The 21,925-nt window shown below is 43.8% G+C and overlaps 1 protein-coding gene across 1 annotated transcript; it reads right to left on the reverse strand.

Annotated features, from left to right (window-relative positions):
* Positions 1-16,584: 16,584 nt before the first annotated feature.
* LOC133805179 (uncharacterized) lies at positions 16,585-21,222 on the reverse strand. Its single transcript, XM_062243288.1, has 3 exons — positions 17,864-21,222; positions 17,327-17,778; positions 16,585-17,254 (listed from the first exon to the last, which is right to left on the reverse strand). The coding sequence occupies exons 2-3, from the start codon at positions 17,768-17,770 to the stop codon at positions 16,733-16,735; spliced, it is 966 nt and encodes a 321-aa protein (XP_062099272.1). The 5' UTR covers positions 17,771-17,778; positions 17,864-21,222; the 3' UTR covers positions 16,585-16,732.
* Between the last annotated feature and the right edge of the window lie 703 nt (positions 21,223-21,925).

Genomic DNA, 21,925 nt, shown 5'->3' on the forward strand with positions numbered 1-21,925 from the left:
TGAAGTACTTGGGGGTTCATCTTCGGCCTACTAAGTGGAAAGCTTCAGATTGTGGGGTGATTCTGGATAAGTTGAATAAGAAGCTTAATTGTTGGGCGAGTAGAAATTTGTCATTTGCTGGTAGGGCTCAACTTATACACTCAATTTTGCTTGGTATTAGGAATTTTTGGATGAGTATATTCATTCTTCCGTCCAAAATTACTACTGCCATTGATAAAAGTTGTCGGGATTTTCTTTGGGGATCTAATGGGAATAGAAGCAAGATGCATCTCCCTTCTTGGGAAAAGGTTTGTCTCCCTAAAAAACTGGGTGGTATTGGTTTTCGAGAAGGTAAGAAATGGAACATGGCTTTGATGGCTAACTTCATTTGGGCGATAACTTCAAAACAAGACTGCCTTTGGGTTAAATGGATTAGTTCCATCTATCTGACGGAGTTTGACTTTTGGAATGTTCCTATCAGTCAGGATATGTGCTGGTATGTTAAGAAATTGTTGAGGCTGAGACAAGTTATTGATGAGGGATGCTTGAAACAAGCTGTTAAGGGAGGTAAATTTTGTATCAAACATGTTTATTCCTCTCTTATTTCTGCTCAAACTGTGGGATTTGCTGATACAGTGTGGAACAAACTTATTGTGCCCAAACATAGATTCATTTACTGGCAGATTTTCAACAATCAATTACTTACTAGAGATCATTTGAGCTGGTTCTTGCATTTTTCCTCTGCTCTCTGCCATGTTTGTGAGTCTGGTTTAGAAACTCATAGCCATTTGTTCATGGACTGCATCTACTCCAGGAAAGTGTATGAGGAAATTGGTAGGTGGCTGGGTTATTTCCATTGGCCTGAATCATATGAGGAACTTAATCATTGGTGCTTGTTAACTAAGCATAATTTGAAGAACCAGATTATTAATGCTGTGATCTCGGCTTCCTGGTATTTTATCTGGTGCAACAGGAATGGTTGTATTTTCGATTCCGTTTGTAAAATGGCCAGTAGAATTAGTATGGACATCAAGGATTCGGTTAAGTATAGAGTGTTGAGCTTGGGTTCTCTTTCTCATAGGAAAAGGGACATGTATTTTCGTAAGGTAGTTGAGAGCTGGTAGTTTTTCTGTTTTGTTCTGCTTAATGTCTGGTTGAGCTAGCAGCCTGCTGGTTTGTAGTAGTTGTTTCTCTGTTTTGTAATCTTGGTTTGTTTTTGAATAAAGTTGTTCTTTTGTTCAAAAAAAAAAAACATCGAGTGTAATGCCCCGAAATCCCTAATGTAGTTTAATGGCTGGATTAGTAGGCCGGGAGGGCCATAATTGTTTTATTGTGCCATTAAATGATTATATGCATGTCTATGTGAATTATATTATAATATGATGTTAAATGCATGCATGTGGGTCCACATTTGATTGTAAGGGCTTTTTGGTAATTTGGCCCATTGAGGGCATATTTGTATATTTTGGTGCATGCTTGTGATTAATTGTTGAGGCCACATTATAATGTGGATTTGTTTGAGCTATTCGGCATGAGACGATCTTTGAATATAAATTATCGGTTTGGTCATAACAGGCTTAAGCTTGGGGCTCGGGGTGAGTCTCAGGGTGTTTTGGTGATTAGAGCATTACTGGAAATTAAAGGGTAACGGGTTGTGAATTATTGGTATTTGAGGATATCGGGAATTGGAGAACATTAAGTATGATTAGGCGGGAAATGATGGTTTTACCCTTGGGAGTCTTTAGAAACCTTTAAATGACCTAGGGGAAAAATAGTCATTTCACCCCTAAGATATATATCAGCTTTGTAGACTGTAGAAGCTTACCAAAACAGAGCAAGTTTTCCCCTTCTCCCGTACATCCTTGCTCCTTCATTTTCCTTTGGAATTCTTGACCTCAATTTGAAGAAACAAGCTAGGAAATTAAGGATTGGAGTTTATAAACTTAGTTCGTCCATTGAAGAGGACACAAACCTAGCTTGAGGTAAGAATTCATCCATGAATTTAAGCTATACTCGGTTTTTCTTATGGTTTTTAGTCAAGAGATTTTGGATGTGGTTAGTTAGGAATTAAATGAAGTTTTTGAGTAAGATTGCTTGAGTTTTGATGCTTTTATGGTGGGTAAGTTGTAGTAACAATTGGTGGCTTTGCTTGGTGATATTGGGAAAGTTTTTATAAGATTTTGAAATATGTTCGAAGGGGAAAAACAGAGGATGTTGGCTGAGTTTTGGTTGGGGCCGCAGCTCTATTCTAGAGCGTCGCGACCAAGCTTGTTGAAGAAGAAGGTGGTGCTGAAGGGGCCTAAGGGCCGGGGCGCTTGGGGAAGGGCTGCGGAGCTTTAGGCAGGTGCTTGAGGTGGGTTGCCTCTGTTTTTGGCTAAGGGTCGTGGCGCTTGAGGTCCATTTTGGCCAAAAGTGTGTTTTTGACTTAGGGATTCAACCCTTAGGCCTCGGGATCGATCCTACTACCCGGCTTAGTGGGATTCGATGTCCTGGAGGCTAGGTCTTGGTTCGGGAACATTTTATTATTCATTTTATTGATGGAATCCCATAATTGGTTATGACTAGGTAACTGCTAAGGAACTAAAAGACAGATCGTTCTCAAGGGTCGTTCTTATATTAATTCTCGCTCGAACCAGAGGTAAGAAAACTGCACCCCATATGTGACATGCATGGTTATTCATGAGGCATGTTGAATGTTTAAATGTGGACATGGGTTGAATATTGAATGCTTAGCAAATCTTGCTCACTTGTGTATGGCACAGACTAAATAGTCAGAATTGGCAATGGTGTCAGTATCAACTGTGAAGCTGTGACTCATTAGTCAAGTTCGGCAGTGGTACTAAGCATTGGTCACATGGGATTGACTCATAAGTCAAGAACTTCTTTAGCATGTTCAACGCAAGCCAACAAAGATTAGATCTAATCGACATCTGCATTGAATGACTCGAATGAGCATTAATGCCGGACCGACCTCAAGTTTGATGAATACTACAAGCGCTTGTCTAGCCAAAGGCTAGTCATTTAGAGCCAGGGCCAGCAAGCCCCAGTGACTGTTTAGTCACATGGCTATGGGTGTCGATCCCCGTAGTGACTTACCCATCAGTCACTCATCTGTTTAAGTTAGTGACTTACCCATCAGTCACTCATCTGTTTAAGCTAGTGACTTGCTCGTTAGTCACTCATTATGGTTTACCAGAACCTCAAGTGTTAAATCACTCACCTAATTAGAGCTATAAGCTCCTTCATGGTTAATGTAACCACAAAGTGACATTCACTCATTTGTTCAGGGCTATAAGCTCTGTATGATTATCATGATCATCATTTGATATTATATACTTGCATTATTGTGTTTTCTTATTGAGCTTTGGCTCATGGGTGCTATGTGGTGCAGGTAAAGGGAAAGAAAAGCTCACCCAGCCTTGAGTGGAGAGCTTAGGTGGTGATGTGTACATATGCGGCCACTTGACCACCATGGCCAAGGATTTCTCAGGGGAACTAGGGGGTTTACCCTAATTTTTTCCGCTTAGATTGGCGGGTTGTAAATTTCAAACTGTAATGACCATTTTGCATTGTAAATAACTTGTAAACGTTTTTTATGGGCCCATGAACAGTTTTATGTTTTAAATAAAACATATCCTTTCCTTTTGATTGGTTTTCCACCTTAACCTATTAATAACACCTAGAAGCACGTTTTTAACCAAAGAACTCGATTAGCGAGTTAAATTCACGGTTCAACGTTCACAGTAACAATCTTGGGGTAACTAGGGCGTTACATCGAGTATGACAATTACATGTTTAATTGGCTAACCCATCGAGCATGCATAGAGCAACATCTAGTATGACATTTACATGTTTAATTGTCTAACCCATCGAGCATGCATCGAGGATGCATCGAGCAACATCGAGTATGACATTTACATGTTTAATTGGTTAACCCATCGAGCATGCATCGAGCAACATTGAGTATGACATTTACATGTTTAATTGGCTAACCCATCAAGCATGCATCGAGTACCCATCGAGCTTGACATTTACATGTTTAATTTTCTAACCCATCGAACATGCATCAAGCAACCATCGAGCATGCATTGAACACATATCCAGTAACCCAGAAAAAAAAAAACAGGTAGAAACCAGAAGAAAAAAAAAACAGCCAGTTCAGATTTAATAAAATTCCCTGGGCAGTTTAGTTTAAATAAAATACAATAGAAATTAAATTTAGAGTCTAGCTTATTTACATGAAAACCTGGTGTGGCCACAACTACCACATCTACTGCACTTACGCTCTTTCATAACTTTTTAGCCACCAGATGGAAAACATTTTGTCTTTGGTCTTCTAAAAATTTTCTTCTTTGGACGACCAACTGGTTGTTTCTCAACAGGTACACCAACTTGCATACTCTTAATGTCATCTGAAACTATCCAATCATTCTCATTCCCACATGGGTAAATGGTTTCTTTGTACGACTCCCTCCATGACTCAATGTTGTAAAATGGGGAACACGGTGAGTAAATGTTGACACTGCAATCGAGAGTTGCTACCACAACATGGACACAAGGTATTCCTATGAGCTGAACACACTACATGAGCTTGATTTGGTCATCAAATTCACCTCAGCATCACCACCTGCATTCGCTACATGAAATTCAAACTAGCCAATGGCGTAAACATTCATGAGCCTTCCTTTATCAGCAATTTGTGAAAAATATGCCCCCATCAGGGGTGATAATTTGGTGATACTCTTCTTTGACTCACCGCGTCGTTCAAAAAACCAGGACTGGAGTGTGAATCGAATGAATTCCAAAAAAATTAGTGATTGGAAAGGTTCTTTCATCCCTAGTTTTGTTGTTGAAGCTTTCAACGTAGTTGCTTGTCATTATATTATATTGATTACCATGAAAGAAAGGAGGAGACCACTTATCGAAACCAATTCATTCCAAATATTTAGCTATGGTGGAATCCATTTGCTTTATACTGTCAAAGTGCATTTAAAATTTTGTCTTTCTCCAAGCATAGGTGTAACGCCCTACTTCCTTAGATCCGTTACTAAGTGAGTTTAAAACGTGCAATTGACTCACTAATTGAGGTTTTAAGATAAAAGTGTAGCTAAACCATAAACAAAGTCTCATAATTTAAAAATATACCCACTCATTGAAAATTATAAAGCGTTTGACATTTGGGATCCCAAAATATTGTTTAGAAATATTTACAACTCAAAAATATAATTAAAGTCGACTAAACGAAAAAATTAGGTTTAATACAAGTGTCTCCCAAAAATACCCCTGGCCATGGTAACCAGGCAGGCCAAACATGTACGCGTCACTTCACACTCTCTGTACTCATGGTTGGTCGACTTTCCCCTTTCCCTTACCTGCACCTTAGAGCACCCGTGAGCCGAAGTCCAGCAAGAAAACTTCACACAAGCAAATAACATATGCATTGCTACCAATTAGCATTCAATAAATCTGCCAATAGGCTAAACACATACGTCCATGCCATCCCAGGCGCTTTACCGGGCCCTGGGTTCGCGGTCTACATTGTGAGGATATCCCAGGTATCCTATAGGGTCTCGCCCTGGAAACTCGCACTCCGCGTGCTAAACGCTGCTCCCAGCCCCTTGCCGTACTCGGTCTTGCCGTTCTCGGCCTTCGCCGTTTCCAGCCCTCGCCGTTCTCGGCCTTCGCCGTTCCCGGCTCTTGCCATTCATTCACATATATGCAAACATAGCATAGTTAAACAAATACTTAAACACGTATAAACTCAATCAATGGGGCTACACCCTGCAACACAATCATATAGGGTCGTGCCCTGCAACACAAACTATAGGGCCTCGCCCTGCTCTACGAGTACAGCAATTTTCTTACCTGTGTCCCGAGCTTTCCAAGCACCAATGTCCCGAGCACAGTCCCCTAGTCTGAGCCTCGCTGAAAACCTAGTCAAAACTCATCAACAACATCCATCCATCAAGTTCTAATCCATTAAATAACTTTGGGTCATAATTCTAGTCTCTAGGACCTTGACTTCTATCAATCCGGGGATAAAATCCATCCTGAGCCTTAACTTTTGGATTCCCGAGCCTAAAACCTCCTTGAAGCCCAAAAACACACTAAGTGTCGCGGCCCCATGAACCCATGCCGCGGCCATCCTCAACCAGAGACCCCAAACCCAAAAACAAGGCAGGCGCGTTGCGGCCCAAGCTAGGGTGTGCCGCGGCCCGCCCTTCATCTTGGCCTCCAAACTGTTCTAGAGGGTCGAGGCTCAGCAAGAACAATTTCGTGGCCCGACCCTTCGAACCCAGAAAAATCCTCCATTTTTACCACGAAAACCCAGCCAATTTACCCCCAAAATCAACCTAACAATCCAACTCAATCATCACAACAGTTCTAGAGTGATCCTAGCAGCAAAACCCAACATAAACTAACCCCAAAACTCACCCAAATAACCAAGAACAATTCTCAACTTAGCTCACATGCACAACCTTTAAACACCAGTAGCAATTCAACACAATTTAACAAGTTAAAAGCTTACCTTAACCTCTGCTTGAATCCACAAAGTGAAGCTGAGCTAATCCCCAAGTCTAGGGCCAAAATCCTTGCTTAATCTTCAACACTTCTCCTTGGTATGGCTTAGAGGAGAAGAGATAGAGAGAGAGAGAAGAGGTTTTGGGTCGGTTCCTAAATTTCTGAAAGCTTCCTTGGTTTTGTTTTATTTAACTTAAGTTTCTAAGGTTACCTCAAAGGCTCGGGGTACCAAAAACGTCCCCGAGGGCAAAATGGTAAATTTACCCAATATTCCCTCCTAAACATTCTAACTTCAAATATATCTCCAAATATTTATTTTCATAACCCGATAACCCCATAAAACGTCTAGCCCCGAAATACCCCTCGACTTGCCCCGAGTCGGATATTCGACCCCGTTGTGACTTTCTAGCTAACCACTCCCTAGGACTGTCTTGGATCGTGCAGCACAGATATATCACAAATATTACATTTATGCCCTCAATGGGATAAAATTACAAACATGCCCCTAATAACCAAATGGGGCCCACATGCATATTTAATTCACCTAAACATGCATCTCTAATCACATACTCATCAAAACTCACATATTATAAGAATAAATCACTTATTGCCCTCCAGACACGCTAATCAAGGCCCTAAGCCTTATTAGCAAATTTGGGACGCTACAATAGGTTGTTTCCCACATCTCATTGTGATAGTGATTAATCTTGAACTTAGCTTTTACATTCATACTGATGTGATGGTAGCATGCACCGTGGTAGGCATGAGGGATGACGACCTCTAGAGTATGATTAAAGCTAGCATGCATGTCTGATACGAAAGCTAGATCATCGATGTCCCCAATGGCTTCCTTCAATTTCGTCGTGAAATATTTCCAAGAGTTGTGGTTCTCACTGTCCATTAACCCAAATGCAATTGGATACAAGTGACTATTTGCATCCAATGCAACAACACATAGCATGTGGCCACCATACTTGGTCTTCAAGAATGTGTCATCCACACATATCACAAGACGACAAGATCTTAATCCCCTTCTACAAACTCTAAGGGAGAAGAAGCAATATAGAGCAACCATCTTCCGTGACAAAATCAGTAATTGTACCTGGATTCTTTTGTTGCAACATGTGCAAGTAGGATGGTAACTTAGAATAGGAATCTTGAGGTGTCCCCCTAACATACATAAGTGTCTTCTCTCTGCATCTCCATGCCTTTTCATATCTTATATCAATCCCGTAATTTTTCTTCATATCCTCCCTTATATTTTTTGTCATGTAGCTAGTCCCACAATAACATATTTATTCTTTGTAAGGTGCCCAACGACCCACGATGATCTTTCTGTCGCACTTCTAGTGAGCATGTATGTGCAATATTGTACACATTCATCTCAAACATTGATGACATCAGTATTTTTTTCCTTCTCAGTCTCCAACCACGACCAGGATCCTTGCAAGTGATATACCACACATCAGTACCAGACTTCTTGACCACAAACTCAAAATTATTCTTCACTGCAAATAGAGTAGCTTTGGTTTTCAAATCAATCTTGTCCTTAAAAGTCCTCCCAAGGTGTAATTCTCCCCAACGGTGCACCAGATGATGAGCTATGTGTTTTACCAGAGGCCTCAATATCTTCTTTTGTAAACATTGGAGCATTCCATCTGGTGTGATCTTCTCTTGAAACGATTGGAATGTTCCATCTAGTGTTATCTTCTATCCTAGCATGACGACTACTACTTGTGGTAGGTGTTCGACGTCTTTTACTTGGCAGGTGTGCCTGTGCAAGCAGATGGGCTAGCTCTTCTTCTACTTGTTGGACTTACAAAATATCTAACCCCTAATTTGACACATCTGCATTGTATCCCAGGAACCATCCTCATTATCTTAATTACCAATTGGATCGTCATTCACATAAGGGTCATACTCATACGTTATTTCATTAAAGTATCTCGGGATGACTGCTTCATGAATAATAGTAGGACCTCTGGTAGGGATATCAAGATGAACACTAGCCATGGGATCAGTATCTAGAACAAAAGTTCTCACCTCACTATTAACATGCTTGTAACTGCTACATGCATGAGATGGATCAACACTAGTCTTTTTCATATCTTTTTTGTTCACACTAGGAGAGAGATCCGATGTGACATTCTTCTTAACCGGAGTCACACATAAGGCAAATCGTTCTTGTGATGTTATTCCTAAGAATACACAAACATCAAGATCATGTATAACATGAACGGGTGAAAAAAATTGGTCGGTGCAAGTGTATGGAACCCCAAGTTTCAACCCTCAACTATCTATCCACCTTAAATGTCTCGTACAGTATGTCAAGTAGTTGGAAGTATGTTACATCCTTCTCCATCAATATCACTGTACATTGAGCATCCTTAAAATACCATTTTCTACCATCCATTTCCCAAACACCATTGTAAGAAACAAATACATAAACAATAGAACCTGAAATAAAAAAATACCCAAAATCAATGACTGAAATAAATTTCACTTTCAATACACGGAGAGAAAAAAATCAGCTAATCATCGACCATGCATTGAACATTCCAAAAATTCAGCCAGAAGTTCTATCGAGCATGCATTGAATTTAGGTATTAATTTATTAACACATAATACCATCGAGCAAACATCAACACAAACATATAAGCAATACCATCGAGCAACTATCAAGCACCTATCGAGCAAACATCAACACATACATATAAGCAATACCATCGAGCAACTATCAAGCAACCATCGAGCACACATAAACAAGATACATATAAGCAATATCATCGAGCAATCATCGAGCAATCATCGAGCAATCATAAACATACATATAAGCAATACCATCGAGCAAACAAAAACTCAGAAAAAAGCAGAAAACGCAGATCCAAAAAAATTCAACAAAGCAGACAAATAATACACAAATATTTTCGAAAGGCCTAAAAATATTGAAGGAAATATCACTCATCACTATATTTAAGAAAAAATTACTTACCCGTATATTTCTTCTCCAAGAATCATCAAAATGTATGTTGCTTTGGGTATTGTGTTTATCTCTACAAGATGGCCGAAGTTATGGAGGTTTTTATGTAAGAAATTTGGTGTTGGTGATGGCGCCGTGGTGGCTGTTGTTGGTCGTGTGATGGTGGTGTGAGAGAGAGAGAGAGCAAAAGAGAGAGAGGGGGCGGGGGGGGGGGGGGGGGGAAAGAAGAGCGAAGAAGAAGTGGGAGGGGAAAAAATGATAGGGGTATTTTGGGAAAGTAGAGAAAATTTAACATCATTTTTTAATGTTCATAGTGCCTAGCATAATTTTTAATTAGAAACTCAAATTTTCCTGAAGAAAATATATCTAAATTGAATCAGATTATAACAAAATACAAAATTTAAGAAGATGTGAAGAATAAATACTAGTGGTGTCCCATTAAAAAGAAAGATAGCACTTCATATTGTGTATAATTGTGATTTAATTTTTGAATTTTTTTACTTACATAGGCCTTCATTTTCTGTTTCGGAAATTTTTTAAGTGGAATAGAACTTTCGACCTAAGAAATTAAAGGCTTATTATTGGGGATGAAAATAGTGAGGTACTCGAGAAATTGTATTTGGATATTTGAGACCCAATTTAAAGGCCAGTAAACCAATAAATTGATTAAAAAAAATTAGACCTCAGCATGGAACATTAAAATATAGGTCAAACACGTATCAGAGGTTGACAAACTCAATTGGACAATCAATTTAGCCTTATTGCATATTTTCAAGACATTTATCTAAAAATGGTGCGAGCAAGTTTATGGAGGTGATGAATTAGGTCGAGGGTACATATTTAATTTTAATATTTTGTTTAAAGTGAAATTAATTAAATTATAAAAAAAATGGTTCAATTTTTTATTGGATTTTAATCTCTTTTTTTTAAGATTTAAATGAAATTTTAAATAATAAATAAAAAAATTAATAATGAAGTGACATTTATAAAGTAATACTTAGGCCAATCGAAAGGTCCAAAAGGGATAAGGCTCAAATTCTCTAACAACAAATATTTGGGCTGGAGGCCCAAAACCGCAACTTTTGTTGACACATCTCGATTGAAAACATGCACAAGTTAGGGGTGCTCATCCAATCCGATCCTGTACGCCCTAAATATCCACGAGTTATTAGCGAGCTGGAAAATGGCATAATTCAATCCGCCACATGGAAACCGTCTACCCGGAGTTGTTGTTACGAGTCTCCACCTCTTCAGCCCGAGCTAATCAAAAGAGTTAGCAAGTATACTCGAAGGCAACGGGTCAGTAGTATGGATATCACGAGCTGGCGCTACATCAAGCTCGAGGTGCGGCATAGATCTGGCACCCCCGACCATTTGTGAAGTCAGCCACGCAATGTAAACGTGCGCATATCAGACATCACGTGTCTACTACATTCCTGAATTCTCGGACACGCAGCATAAACGTGCGTGTTCAGGCACCCCACGACTGGTTTGGGCCATGCGGCCCATTATTCCCCCTTACCTATTGATTAGACAACACTTCATTGTCAGGTTTTAGGAATTAATCATAAGTGTCACAGAGGTGACATGATGGGTAAGAAGGTCACGGGATGACCCCCTTTACCAACACCCAGATATCCTCTCCCTATAAATATGGAGACCCTGGGCGTTGCAAGGGGTTGGCGTTTTGATTGTAAAGAAACACTCTATAAGGAATACTCGAGAGATATTAATAATATAGACTGGTGGACTAGAGGGATTTTAACCTTCGAACCACCTAAAAGGAAAGGAGTGATAACCTTCCCACCATACTAATTTCGCCAGTTTGGAATATAAATATTTACATATTACGGTTCACTATTTAGCACTAATCCATCCCGTTTATTCGTATAATTATCTGTTGGCGAAGAACCGCGTCAACAGTTTGGTGCTTTCATTGAGAGGATTTAGATTGGTGCTATTGCAGAAACCTGACCGTGGTGGTTACTCGTTCGAGGCATGGTAATGAAGCGGATCAACGTGATGGGCAGGAGGCCCACCATGCCGCCATATCCGATAAACAAAACCCCGAGGTTCAGCAGCGACCGGGAAAGCAGCCAATGGGCCAGGGCGACACCGGAAGTTCGGTTCCCCGGCCACCAAATCCGAACCCGGATTTCTACACGGCGATAGAGATGGAAAACGCACAGTTAAGAAGTCAGCTGTCAAAAGTAAATAAGTAAATCGAAGAGGTCTTGGCCCAGTTACCCCCTCTTACAACCGATGCTAACGTCGGAAAGAGGCATAGTGGGACTCATAAGTCCCGCCGGGATAACCGGTCCAGGCCCAGCTGATCGATCAGAACCTCGACTCCGAGTTCTACTCCCACGTCACACCACCACCAGGAAACTGTGTTTGAGGAACTTCCTAGGGTCGATCAGCAATTCAGCCGATCAGTCTGGACCTCAACTCCTAGCTCGATTCCACCCTCGAGCGCACCCAGAAGGGCATGAGGAAGCTCGCGGAGGAGATCCGGGGAGGGATTGCGACGACAGCCTGCCCCGGTCAGCCATCCTGCACCACGGTCAGACCACCGAGCGCAGGACACGGGGAATGGTAGAGTGGAGCGGCCGCGACCTAACTCGATCTGCCCAGACGGGACTAGGATCGCGTCACCAGTTAGGCATCCCCCGTCACCAATAAGATACCCATCTCCTCCTCGTCTAGTCTGAGACATTCCGGCTCATGGGAGCAGCAGGAGAAATCCTCCTTCCGTCGGTCCTTCCCGTCGCAGTCGAGCGTACGGGGAAATCCCGAATCCTCACCCTCAGCGGCGGGCTCCGAGTTTTTCAAATGGGAGTTACTGGATCGGGAGTCATCGAAGTGGCATGTCCGGCGAAGACCTGCACCATCGTTTGAGTTCAGCTCAAAGCCCCCGGGCCACCCCGAGGGCCGACCTTTGAGATCACCTCAATTCTCAGAGAGGAGATCCAGCTAGAAATGGTAGTCGTGCTCACCAAGGGGAGGGTCTGTCGGAAGTACGTGACAGTGGGAATGTCCCGCCTAACCTAGCTCAAGCTTGGAGGGACAATAACCTGCCTAATGCTTACGATGGAACTGGAGCTGCTGAACAGCCCCAGAACAACCAAGGAAGCAAGGACCAAACCCTAGAGCGTCTAGCTCAGATGGAGGAGCTGATGAAGAAGTTCTTGCGGAAAAGGAAAAAGATGAGTACGACTCGGGGGACGAACTCGAGCTCTTCGCCCCCAGTATAGCAGCCACGGCGTATCCACCTGGTTTCCGTATGCCCCACTTGTCCAAGTTCGATGGAGAAGGAGACCCGTCAGATCATTTGGGTATGTTCAACACCCTGATGATGGCCCACAACATCGGTCCCGAGCTAAGGTGTTAGATATTTCCTTCCACCTTGACTAGGCCGGCCAGGCAATGGTTCAAGCAGAATAAAAAGCAGTCCATCAGCTCGTGGAAAACCTTTTTTGTCGACTTCAAGAGGGCATTCCGAGCTTCTCAGGCTGCCCGCATCAAAGCAGAAACCCTGGCAAACGTAAAGCAGCAGCCCGAGGAACCTATGAAAGCTTATCTGAGCAGATTCGCAAACGCCGCGACTCGAGCCAGGGAGGTGGACGATAGTTCCAAGCTTATGGCCTTGAGGACTGGAATCCTCGTTGGAGGCGGACTCTGGAAAGAGGTACAGAGAAAAAGTGTCAGCACCATGGACGAATTCCTAAACAAGGCCCAGGGATGGATAAACCTGGAGGAGGCGCGAGCATCAGTCGCGGGAACCAGCCAAGCCCCTGATCAGCCCGCTGGAGTGGGAACGGATGTCGTGAAAACGACTCAAACTGTTACACAGAATAACCAATTGGGTGGAGGCAAGAGAAAAGGGAGCAGCGAGGGCGGCCAGCACGGCCCAAAGAAGAACAAGCCCGTGGAAAAATTTAAACCAGTCTACATGACTTACACCGAGCTCACAAACACTAGGGAGAACATCTTCCTAGCAAACTCTACTCGCCTTCCCTGGAAGAAGCCGGAGCCTTTGAAGCACCAGAAGGCCAATCGGGACCCCTCCAAGTTTTGTCGATTTCACAATGACATTGGCCACAACACTGACGATTGTAGACATTTGAAGGATGAGATCGAGACTCTTATCAGAGCCGGACCCTTGGCTCAATATGCGCGGAATAGAGTTCCCGCCGGTCAACCGGCTCTAAAAGCTCCGATAAGTCAGCCCGGGCCTCGGATAAATCAGGACACCTCTCCTCCTATGATAGGAGGAGAGATATCCACGATTTCCGGAGGCCCCCATCTGGTCGGCACGAGTAGAGGTGCCCAGAAGAGATATGTCAATGAATTGAAGGCTCATAACGGAGTGGAGTTCGTCCCAGAGCAGCATCTACCCAAACAGCAACGACTGGAGAGGCAACCAATCATATTCACCGAGGAAGATGCTAGTCACGTTCAGTTCCCCCATAACGACCCTCTGGTCATAGCCGCCCATCTCGCCAACCGGAGAGTTAGGAGGATACTAGTCGATAATGGGAGTTCGGTGAACCTGCTGTTCCGGTCTACGCTAGAGAAGATGGGCTTATCTGTCACCGAGTTGAAAGCCACCTCCATGATGCTATATGGATTTTCCGGAGAAGGTTCGGCGGCAATAGGAATAATCGAGCTAGTGATTACCTTGGGAGAAGGACCCCGGACTGTCTCTAAACTCCTCGAGTTTGTGGTCATCGATTGTCCCGCTGCATACAATGATATTCTGGGCCGACCTACATTGATAGCATTTGAAGCCATAACCTCCATCTGCCACCTCGCACTAAAATTTCCCTCTTCCACGGGGATATGCATGGTCTGAGGTGATCAGCTCGCTGCCAGGGAATGCTATAGCATTTCTATGAAGGGAAAGTCAACACCCGGGCAGCAGACGATGACCATCCAGGGCGGGAGTGAGGAATCTTAGGAAATTGTACCTATTCCTGAGAAAGAAAAACCTCAGAATGCCAGAGGGGAGAGTATCATCTTAAATAATGATATCGACCCCAGAATAGGCGAGGATAGATCCGAGCTCTAGGCCATCGAAGAGCTCAAGGAGGTGAATATCGACCCACAAGACCCCTCGAAGGTGGTAAAGCTCAGGAAAAACCTATGTAGCGAAAGGAAGGCGAAGCTGATTAGGTTTCTACAAGAAAATCTAGATGTGTTCGACTGGTCATCATGCACACCCTCCACTTGGATAAAAACGTGCCTACAAAGTCCCAGAAACAAAGGCGCTTAGGAACGACCCGAGCTGAGGCCCTAGAGGAGGAAGTAAGTCGGCTCTTAAAGTGCGGCTTTATCCGCGAGGCGAAGTTCCCGATCTGGGTCGCCAATCCTGTGTTGGTCCCGAAGCCCAACGGGAAATGGCGGACCTACATCGACTTTTCTGATCTAAACAAAGCCTGCCCCAAAGATTGCTTCCCTTTGCCAAGGATTGATCAATTGGTAGATGCCACGGTGGGGCACGAGCTCATGTCTTTTATGGATGCGTACTCGAGTTATAACCAGATCGCCATGAATCCGGCAGACCAGGTACACACTAGCTTCATGACCCCAACTAACGCTTATTGTTACAAGGTCATGCCTTTCGGGCTGAAAAACGCAGGAGCTACGTACTAGAGGTTGGTAAATAGGATGTTTACCAATCAGATCGGGAAAAATATGGAAGTGTATGTTGACGACATGTTGGTCAAGTCAAAAATTCCCGACAACCATGTCTCCGATCTGGGGGAATGCTTTAAGATTCTGAGAGAATACGGCATGAGGCTAAAAGCAAGCCTTAAGAAGAGGCTGGATGAAGCCAAGGGAGTTTGGCCTGAACAGCTCCCCCAGGTACTGTGGGCATACCGAACCTCGCACCGAACTTCGACGGGTCACACTCCTTTCTCCCTGGCTTTCAGGAGTGAGGTCGTCCTTCCTGTCGAAGTAAAGGTAGCCTCGCATAGAGTCCAGACATTTGACCAAGACCGGAACGACAAATTGCTCTGTGCGTCCCTCGACCTAATTGACGAAAAACGAGAAGCTTCACAGCTGCAGCTCGCGCATTATCAACAGAAGATCACTCGTTATTTCAATTCAAAGGTCAAGAAACGCATCTTTAGCGTAGGCGACCTGGTACTCAGAAGAGTCTTCTTAGCCAGTAAGGATCCCAAGGACGGAGTGTTAGGACCAAACTGGGAAGGGCCTTATCAAATAACAGAGGTCGTGAAAGAAGGAACCTTTCAGCTAGCTCGGCTTAATGGAGAAGCGGTCCCATGGACTTGGAACGCGATACACCTGAAGAAATATTATCAGTAATACTTTTGTAAGGCTTAATTAGAAAATCCACCTTTGTTTATTAAATAATGAGAGATAGTCTTTTCGCGTTGTCGTATATGTTTATGGATGTAATGTTAAAAAAAAAAGGAGGGGGGGGGGGGGGCACGTTTCAAGTAACCACGAAAGGTCCTTTCCTGCTTACTTGGGGGGCATATATCATGGATACAATCAGGTCCTAAAAACTTAGAAGTTGATTCAAATTGATTAATCGATGTTTTTCTTAAAAAGCATGAGATATCAATAAAGGATTAACGCGAACTAAGTTTTTAAAGTTAATGTCTTGGATACAACCAGGTCCTAAAACTTAGAAGTTGATTCAAATTGATTAATCGATGTTTTTCTTAAAAAGCACGAGATATCAATAAAGGATTAACGCGAACTAAGTTTTTAAAGTTAATGTCCTGGATACGACCAGGTCCTAAAACTTAGAAGTTGATTCAAATTGATTAATCGATGTTTTTCTTAAAAAGTACGAGATATCAATAAAGGATTAACGCGAACTAAGTTTTTAAAGTTAATGTCCTGGATACGACCGGGTCCTAAAACTTAGAAGTTGATTCAAATTGATTAATCGATGTTTTTCTTAAAAAGCACGAGATATCAATAAAGGATTAACGCGAACTAAGTTTTTAAAGTTAATGTCCTGGATACGACCAGGCCCTAGAACTTAGAAGTTAGTTTAAATTGATTGACCGATATTTTTCTAAAAAAGCGCGAGATATCAATAAAAACACTAATAGAAACTAAGTTCTTACCAAATACGTTGAAAATGAGTAACAATAAAGGTAAAAAAATAGATTAAAGTGAAATCTGGGGAAACCCATTGTCTCGAGGAGAAAAAACCTCGTGGTAGAAGATTACAAATAAAAAATAAAAAAGAGAAAAGGATCAAAAGTCCTAGGCCCCTTCAGGCCGCTCCGACAAAGTCACCCCTTCGGCATCCTGCTCGACTGCAGCGGAAGTCTCCCCAGTCTCAGAGGGTGCCTCTTGTTGAAGTCGAGCCTTAAACTTCTCGAGGAAGGGCTCCCACACCTCCGGTGCTAGGAAGGAAAAATCACCATCCTGGTTGAAGGCCCAACAATGGTAAAGCATGGCCTCCATGGAGGAGCTGGAAGATGCCCTCTCTGCCACAAGGGCGGCCTTGGCCTCCTCAAGCTCGACCTTCGTAGCATCCAAGGCAACCTGTGTAGCCTCAGCCTCCAGTAGCTTAGCCCGGTTTGCCTCCAGATCAGCCTGCGCAGCGACCAAGGCGGCCTGCGTGACCTTCTCGCTTTCCCTGGCAGCCATCAGGGCAGCCTTGGCATCTCGCTCTTGTTGTTGAGCAGACGCGAGAGCAGCCTGAGTAGTCTGGAACTCGCCCTTGACCTCGTCAAACCTGGCCTTGGACCGAGCTATGCTTCGGTGTAGAGCCAAAGCCGCCTGCAAGGTCAAAAGATGATAAGGCATGTGCTATAGAAAAAGCAAAGAGAACCATTGATTAAGCAAACTTACCGTGAGGGTTATCCCCAGTGAAGACTCCATAACGTTCTCGAGGCTCCTCGTCTCAATCTCCCGCAAGTCCCTTGGGGTGGCATTGTAGCAATGATCCACCATATAGGTCGCGATTTCGTAAACCGTCCCTCGAAAGGCCTCGGGGATTTTCTCCAGGGCCTGAGTGTTGACCGGGATGCGCACAGTGGGAGTCAGAGCTGGCAAGGTCCCAGTTGGTACCTCCAGTTCCCAGTTAGAGACCGGAGGTCGCGGGGGAGGTAGGGGCATCTTATCTGCGGCGGGAGGAGCCTGGCCCTTCCCCTTGGCGGGAGACTTGGAGGTGGTCCTGGGAGGGGGAGTTTTCTTGGTCAGCCGAGGCTTCTTTACCAATGGTCCAGACGACCCGGAGGAAGGATTCCCCCCCTGGAAAATGGATCGCAGGACGTTGTCCCCAGGCTGTGACATCTCCTCGCCTGAAACAAAGACAAGGATGCGTTAGTATGCATGTAAAAATACTTGATAAAAAAAAATCTAAAGAATGTATTGAAAAGGTCCTACCCTCCGAGCTAGAGGAGGAATCTATTGCCACGACCTCCGGCCGTGGAGCTTCTACGGGGGAGTCTAAGATTATAACTTCACGAATGAAAGGGGCTCTGGGTCTGGATCCGCCTCAGGACTGGACTCCTCTACATACTGCCTAAGCCCCGAAGCTACTACACCCTCCAGAAGGGAGGGTCACGACCTAAGGTTGGTCTCATACTCCTCAAAAAAGGCTGACCTAAAAGCCAGGGCATTGTCTACTACTACAGTGCCCCTAGGGCGGCCCATGTCATGGCGCAACACTAGTTGATCAACGCACTGGAGTAGAGTTATGTTACGGTCTAAGTCATTTTGATGACGATGTACGAGTTGGCTGGGGTTAAACCTAGCAAGCCGTAGGTCTGCAGCAGCCCTGTCTAAGTCCTTAAACAAGTATGGGTTACCTTGGCAGGAGGGGCCGGCTGCTGCCCCGGACTGGATCCGCTCCGCGTCGACCCCCTGGGCGATCTCAAGAGCCCGCTTCCGACGCACGAGCGACACCTCGTCTTCCTCGTCCTGCTCGTCGCCATCCACAGCACCCCCCTCCGAGATGGGCGCCATTTCGCGAGCTGCTGGGACGGTCCGCGACCTCCTCAAGGCCAGGGTCTAGCCTGGAGAAATTAGCTTACACGCCAGCATCGTCTCATCAGACACGAGTTGGCGGTAGTCTTTTTCGCTTGGAGGGAGCCCCGCCAAAGTTTCATATTAACCCCCGAGGGTCACCGATTTAGCCGTCCTCGCAAAAATAGTTGCACGATGGTATTCAAGTCAATGCGCATGGAAAGAAACAAGTCAGCGACGATTTTGCGAGTTAAGGATAGAAAGAACTTATGAGGACGGTTGAAGTAGTGGTGTTCGCAGTTGCGTAACCCCGTCGACATAAAGAACTGGTCCTTGAAGTCGTTGGGGTGGCTGGGCAGCTCGATCACTGCGGCAGAGTTAGGAAAACGGGTCAAGTAATAGAACCCGTCGCCTCGCCCCGTTGATCCGGGCTGGCTTTGAGGCGAAAGAAATAAAGAATGTCCGCCGGTGTAGGGACCTCCCATTCCTGCTTCAGGAACAGATACCTCAGCCCCGCTAACAGGTGGTAGGAGTTAGGGGGGAGTTGAAAGGGGGCCAGCTTCACAAGGTTCAGAAAGTCCGCGAAGTACTGGTCCAAAGGTAGAAAGGCCCCGGCCTTGAGGTGTTCGTCACTCCAGGCCGCGAACTCCTTGTCGAGCGGTGTGCAGCTCCGCTCACCCTCAAGGGGAGGTCGGGCAACAAGAGCGCCTATCCCTATTTCGATGTTATGGGATAGCAGGATCTTGTTGACCTTCCTCTGAGTTGTAACCTTTGAGACTATCCTCTCGGCCTCGAAGAAGGCGTCAGGTCCCACCTCGACCTCTTTCTCCACGGTGGGACCGAAGTGGGGGATTGGGGAGTCCGCTACCACCTCCTTCCCTTTGCTGGCCTGCTGGGATGACGAGCCGACGGCGCTCTTTTTGGGCATATTCTTCCTGGGTCCCATCTGGTCGCCTAGCGAAAAAAGATGAAGAAAGTTTAGAAAGGCGACCTAAAAATAGGAAAGGGAATCTAGCGCGAGAAATGATTTTCCTTACACGGGCTAAGGTAATCTCAGCCCGCGGTGCGTGAGGCCACGCGGTTCTATGAACACGCGACTGTGTTCCCAACGGGTCCCCGATTGCTCGGGATCCGTGTGTCAGGAGGGTCAAGATAATGCTTGCCTTGGAGGGAAAGTTTCAAAAAGCAAAACCGCCTGGGAAGCGTGACCCCTAAGCTACCCAATTTTGCACCCCAGAAACCTATCGCCTTCCCCTCTCCAAACAGGCATTCCAAAAAGTTACCCAGAAAAGTCACCCCAGAATTATCTTGTCATATGCATCACATTCCTAAACATATTCTCATATGATCGATACCCCTAGGATAAAAACATACGCACAAAACACCAGCCAAAAGGAAAAAACAAACTACAGTGTGCAACTAAGAAAGAAGTTTACCTAACAAGAGAAACGGAAACATCTAAACGTACAACAGGCAGAGGACTTACAGAGTTTTTGCTGTGTGAAAATCGCAAAAGGCGTAGGAGTCAGAATCCTGGTGGAGCCTTTAGAACTGGAGTCATGGAGAAACCCTTGTGTCTGGAACGTAGAGAGCTCTGGAACGATAACCAGAAGGAAAAAGGCTTCTGAGGCTAAAGAAGAGAGAAGATAAGGAAAAAAATTTCAAATAAAGGGTGGCTCATGCGAAAGGTGCCCAACCTTATATATACGTAAAAGGCAAAGGAGTGAGGACCGTTCGATCGCCTTAATGCGAGATACGAGGGTGTCAACTCGAAAGACGAAACGACGGCCGAAGATAGGCTAGGCCATTTAATGCGATTCTCGGAAGCCGGACCGTCGCCAACCACGATGCTCCACGTGTCTGATACCAGCGCAATGGGCGGGACATGAAGAGTAGAAAAAGAAGCCTAAAAGCCCCCAGTGTGGCCACAGATGACATCACGTGTCACGAGCAGGGGCTTGGGGGGCAAATGTACACCCTAAATATCCAAGAGTTATTAGCGAGCTGGAAAATGGCATAATTCAACCCGCCACGTGGAAACCGTCTACCCGGAGCTCCTGTTACGAGTCTCCACCTCTTCAGCCCAAGCTAATCAAAAGAGTTAGCAAGTATATTCGAAGGCAACGAGTCAGCAATATGGATATCACGAGCTGGCACTACATCAAGCTCGAGGTGCGCCATAGATCTGGCACCCCCGACCATTTGTGAAGTCAGTCACGCAATGTAAACGTGCGCATATCAGACATCACGTGTCTACTCCATTCCTGAATTCTCCGACACGCAGCATAAACGTGCGTGTTCAGGCACCCCACGACTGGTTTGGGCCATGCGGCCCATTATCCCCCTTGCCTATTGATTAGACAACACTTCATTGTCAGGTTTTAGGAATTAATCATAAGTGTCACAGAGGTGACATGATGGGTAAGAAGGTCACGGGATGACCCCCTTTACCAACACTCAGATATCCTCTCCCTATAAATATGGAGACCCTGGGCGTTGCAAGGGGTTGACGTTTTGATAGTAAAGAAACACTCTGTAAGGAATACTCAAGAGATATCAATAATATAGACTGGTGGACTAGAGAGATTTTAACATTCGAACCACCTAAAAGGAAAGGAGTATACCTTCCCACCATACTAATTTCGCCAGTTTGGAATATAAATATTTACATATTACGGTTCACTATTTAGCACTAATCCATCCCGTTTATTCGTATAATTATCTGTTGGCGAAGAACCGCGTCAATAGATCCAATCCAACATTTTACCTATAACAAATCCAATCCAATTTGACATTAAAATCTAATACAATTCAATCAAATACTAATTAGATTGGATCGGTTATTTTAATTATTATTTCATATTTCAACTTGACTTTTAATATTAAAGAGATTAACAAATAAAAAAGCATACGAAGAAGAAAAAAAAAATCATACAAAAATTAAACAATATTTAATGATAATACTACATTAAAACCTTAAAATTATCACATTAAATCTTCAACATGTTGAGTTTACAACTAAAATATTAAGTTTACAACACATCTATTAAAATTTAAAACTAATAAATCTTAAACCAATAACTAAAGTGGTAATATAGCATGAAAACAACAATAATATCTACTAAATGATAGTCAATAAAAACTAACATAATTAAATGAATGCAAGTTTCATATAATATATATACTATATTTTAATAAAAGATTGGATTGATTCCTATTTGAATTTTCATAATGTGATCTAATTCAATTTCAAATTCAATACAATCCAATTGTAAATGAATATCTAATTTTTTAATATTGGATCACACCCTATCACAACTCATCAAATGGGAAAACGGGCCTAGTTTCCCGCCATCCCATCTGTTCTCTTCGATTAATTCTTCCTCGTGGTATAATCACTTGCATAATGAAATTTTGCTTCTAATCCCTATTATTACAGGGAAAAGAAAAGGCTCGACAAAAGAAGGGCTAAGTTGATAC

This window comes from Humulus lupulus, chromosome X (genome assembly GCF_963169125.1).
Source record: "Humulus lupulus chromosome X, drHumLupu1.1, whole genome shotgun sequence".
NCBI lineage: Eukaryota > Viridiplantae > Streptophyta > Magnoliopsida > Rosales > Cannabaceae > Humulus > Humulus lupulus.